Source organism: Haliotis rufescens, unplaced genomic scaffold, assembly GCF_023055435.1.
Source record: "Haliotis rufescens isolate VD_foot unplaced genomic scaffold, xgHalRufe1.0.p SCAF_18, whole genome shotgun sequence".
NCBI classification, from domain to species: Eukaryota; Metazoa; Mollusca; class Gastropoda; order Lepetellida; family Haliotidae; genus Haliotis; species Haliotis rufescens.
Window position 1 is genome coordinate 23,391,780 of NW_025963868.1, and position 4,399 is coordinate 23,396,178.

The 4,399-nt window shown below is 45.7% G+C and overlaps 1 protein-coding gene across 1 annotated transcript; it reads left to right on the top strand.

Moving 5' to 3' along the window:
* On the top strand, positions 1-3,370 carry LOC124132900 (iduronate 2-sulfatase-like). Its single transcript, XM_046497054.2, has one exon. The coding sequence runs from the start codon at positions 143-145 to the stop codon at positions 1,658-1,660; it is 1,518 nt and encodes a 505-aa protein (XP_046353010.2). The 5' UTR covers positions 1-142; the 3' UTR covers positions 1,661-3,370.
* Positions 3,371-4,399: the final 1,029 nt, after the last annotated feature.

Sequence of the window (4,399 nt, forward strand, 5' to 3'; positions counted from 1 at the left end):
CGGCAGGTCACGATTGTGCGAGTGACGGGGAAGTCTGGCTACGAGTGAATCAGAGCAGAGGGTGTTCAACAATCACTGTTACACAACAACCTGATGTGTTCAGCGTATAGCATCAGTAATATACACTCACTCCAGCCTCGCCATGTTCAACACAATCTTCGCCACAGTTCTGTTGACTTTGTGTGGGGCCCAGCAAAGGAGGAAAAATGTCTTATTTTTCGTAGCGGACGACCTACGGCCTAATTTGGGAGCCTATTCCGGACACCACGCCCCGTCTCCGAGCGATCCTGCCATGTATACACCGAATATTGACCACCTGGCTCAGAGCAGTCTAGTTCTACAGAGGAGTTACGTAGCGCAAGCTATTTGCAGCCCAAGTCGAACCTCAGTGCTAACCGGCAGGCGACCTGATACGACCCGCGTGTGGGATCTTAAACACTACTGGCGCTTGGTAGGGGGTAATTTCACTACAATTCCCCAATACTTCAAAGAAAATGGATACCGGACAGTTGGGATGGGTAAAATATTTCATCCTGGGAAACATGCCTCGGGGAACAATGATCCAATTTCTTGGACCGATCCGTATTTTCTCGGCGAGGATGACTACAGCAAGAACCGCTTGTTGTGGCAGGCTGTGACGGAAGCGGAAGAACGCCAGACGCCATTGCTCGACACTCAAATTGCCGATTTTGCACTTAAAACGTTGAACGAAGTTGCACCCAAAGCTAAGAGCGGTGAACAGCCTTTCTTTGTCGCAGTTGGCTTCCATAAACCTCATACACCATGGAATTACCCGGAAAGATTTGAGAAGTATTATCCACTAGATTCATTAGAACTGCCTGATAATTATTTTTCTCCCGTTGGTATGCCAGCATTTGCCTGGCATAATTTCTCCAGACTGAATACTTACAAAAACGTGGAACCATACCATCTCCACGATGTTGGCGCTATTAATTACACCTTCCCAAAGAACCTAACTCTGCTCATGCGCAGAGCGTATTACAGTTCCGTGAGTTTCACAGACTACAATGTCGGGCGCGTTCTGCAGGAACTAGATGACCTTGGACTCGCCAATGACACAATTGTGTCGTTCTGGGGAGACCATGGGTATCAGTTGGGCGAACACTGTGAATGGCAGAAGGAGACTGTATTCGAACTCGCAACCCGTGCACCCATGATGGTCAAAGTGCCGGGCGTCACGGACAGCGGCATGGTGACGTCACAGCTTGTAGAGTTCGTTGACCTTTTCCCAACTCTCGTCGACTTAGCAGGACTGCCGGAGATGAAACTGTGTCCTGAGAATTCCAGTCAGATTTTACTGTGCACGGAAGGGAAGAGTTTTGTTCCTTTGTTTACGAATCCGAATATTACAGGATGGAAGAACGCAACGTTTTCGCAGTTCCCTCACGGCAGGAATGGCAGGAACGGACTGGATGTGATGGGGTACAGCATCAGGACCGACAGATACCGTTACACGGAGTGGGCTACGTTTAAGCCTCATCTAAAACCCGAGTGGAACAAGTTGCACGGCATCGAGTTGTACGACCATGGAATTGACCCGGAAGAGAACCGAAACTGGGCCCAGGAACCGAGTTATGCAAATTTGAGGTCCCAGCTTAGTAAACAACTGAGAGCAGGATGGAGGTACGTTAATGTTTAACGTGTGTGGAAAGTTCGGTGGATTGGATGTCCATAATGACTGTTTTGAAAAGACCAACTCTTTACAGAGACCTACCTTGTCTCTTTAGTGTATTGGGTGGCTTGTTCCTCTGACTTGTAAAACCATGTCCTACGTCTACCTCAACATGCATGCACTCTTTCATTCAGTGGACACTTGTGATAAAGACGAGCGTGATCCCAGAGCATCAAGACTGTTGGAAGAGTCAGTAGGATCAGGGGGCTACAATGGGTGATCTGGCTGAGCGTGTGTCATTGTATCAAGATGGCGTGGATGGTCATGCTTTCAACCTCTGGTTTGTTTGATCCAGATTCGATTATTTTGTCCCTTATTACATGTGCCTTATTACATGCCCCTTATGATTTAAAATAGTACTGACTGCGCCGTAAAACGACATTGACGAACGTTTATCCTTCAATCCCTGATTTGCCTGGCCCAGATTTGCTTACTCACAGGCCACTGACTGCGCGGAAAAACAATACTAACTCAATCCCCACGCATATACAATGAGGTGGTTTTTCTTTGAGATTGGGGGCGGTCGGGTAGCCTGGTGGTTAAGGTGTTCGCTCGTCACGCCGAAGACAAAGCCCATGTCTGGAGTCCCTCGCCGTGATATTGCTGGAATATTGCTAAAAGCGGCGTAAAACCGTTCTCACTTACTCACTCTTTGAGATTGAATATTTTTCTAGGGCCATGTTTCTTAAACGTGAGGAGAGAGGTAAGACTTCTTTGTTGTTAACAAAAAGTGATTAAGACGGTACACGTTATTCCAGCTATATGACGCCGGTCTGTAAATAATAGTCTGGGCCAGAAAATCCAGTGATTAATATCCTGCGTATCGATTCACGCAATATGGACGGATGACAGGCATCAGCCAAGTCAGCACAGTCGCCTCTTACGGCAAGCATAGTCGCCTCTTACGGCAAGTATGGGTTGCTGAATCCCTATCCTAACTCACGGGTTTTCTCATCCAATATTATCCAGTGTTGTGTATCTACATTAGATAACATTCGCCACCACAGCCTCGTTTTCGGAAGTCATGTCACCATCTCTGTCTCTCTTATCTCTAAATTAACACAGCATTTCCTTCTTTGATGAGCTTGAAATCATCAGCCAATAACAATCCCCCCAATTGAACACGAGTTCCGTAAGATTTATATCCTACGAGCAATACCTCGATATATTTAATCGAGACTGTTATAGAACATTTAAACGGAAAAGATGTTTCCTGGGCGCTAAGATATCAAGGGGAAGGACGTTCTTGCGCTATCAGGCATCGCCAATTTGGGACGGCAGGCGAGTCGCGTACCCGTGATATCTCTTCTTTTTTCAATCATGAACGACCATTTTGATTGACGGCCATTTTTACAGTCTTGCCGTAAGAAGGTAAATCGAAGCTACGGTTACGAAAGGGTCCATTTTATTTATCATGAGAAATAATATACTAGACAACCGAGGATTCGATTTTTCAGACATTTCTAACATCTTCCATAGCTTTTTGTCCTTTCTTTTCGTGTATACATGCATATTGTGAGATGTATCGTTTATTATTGTACGTAACATTCCATTGTTTGTTTTTGCGACCGGTTTTTAGATTCGAACGGGTGTATTTTCTATCGTTTATTTCACATCTTTTTAACTTAATGAAGAAGCATAAAATTTCATATCAGATGTAATTTTCTGTGTTGTTATTTGTCCTTCCCAAATTCAGGTTGAAGGTGAAACGCAAATTCATCAGCATCACAGCTGAGGTGTAGAGATCAACTATCGAACATCACCTTATCCTCCGTCAGATGCTGGGAGGATATGAACCGCTGAATGTGATCCTCAATGGAATAAAGGTTCGAAAACCACACACACCAGCTGACCGCCTCCGTGGTCTAGTGGTAGAGCGTCCGCCCGGAGAGTAAAAGATCGGGGGTTCGATCCCCGGCAGCGTCATACCAAGATATGTTAAAAGATGGTACTTGTTGTTACTCTGTCTGGCGCTCGGCATTAAGGGGCTAAAACAAGGACTGGTCGGCTCGGAGTCAGTATACTGTGTTAGAGAGGGGTATTTATGTTAACCTGTGGCTATGTATCTCAGTAGGCTAACGCTACAAAATCGGCATTAGTCCGGAATAGTACAAGCAGCCGCACATACACACACACACACACACGCGCGCGCGCGCGTGCATGCCCGTCGCTTTATAAGTGTGATAACATTGAACACGACGTTAACTCCATTTCACCTCACCAGTGATGATATTTGTTGCAGGATTATCTCTTGGTCTTACTATGGATTAAACCCAGGGTTGGCTGGTTGGTTTATTGTTTAACGCGTCACTTAGCAATATTCCAGCTATATGACGGCGGTCTGTAAATAATCGAGTCTGGGCCAGACAATCCAGTGATTGACATCATCACTCGCCTCTTAAGACAAGCATAGGTTGCTAGGGACCTGCTATAACCGGAATTCCCCTGGGGTTAATCGTCTTCAGCAACCCATGCTTGCCGTAAAAGGCGACTATGATTGTCGTAAGAGGCGACAAACGAGATCGGGTGTAAGGCTCGCTGAATTGGTTGATGCATGTCATCGTATCCCAATTGCGTAGATCGATGCTCATGATGTCAATCATTGGATTATCTGGTCCAGACTCCATTATTTACAGACCGCCGTCATATCGCTTGGATATTGCTGAGTGTGGCGTTAAACAACAAAGAGATAAAAACAAAAACTAT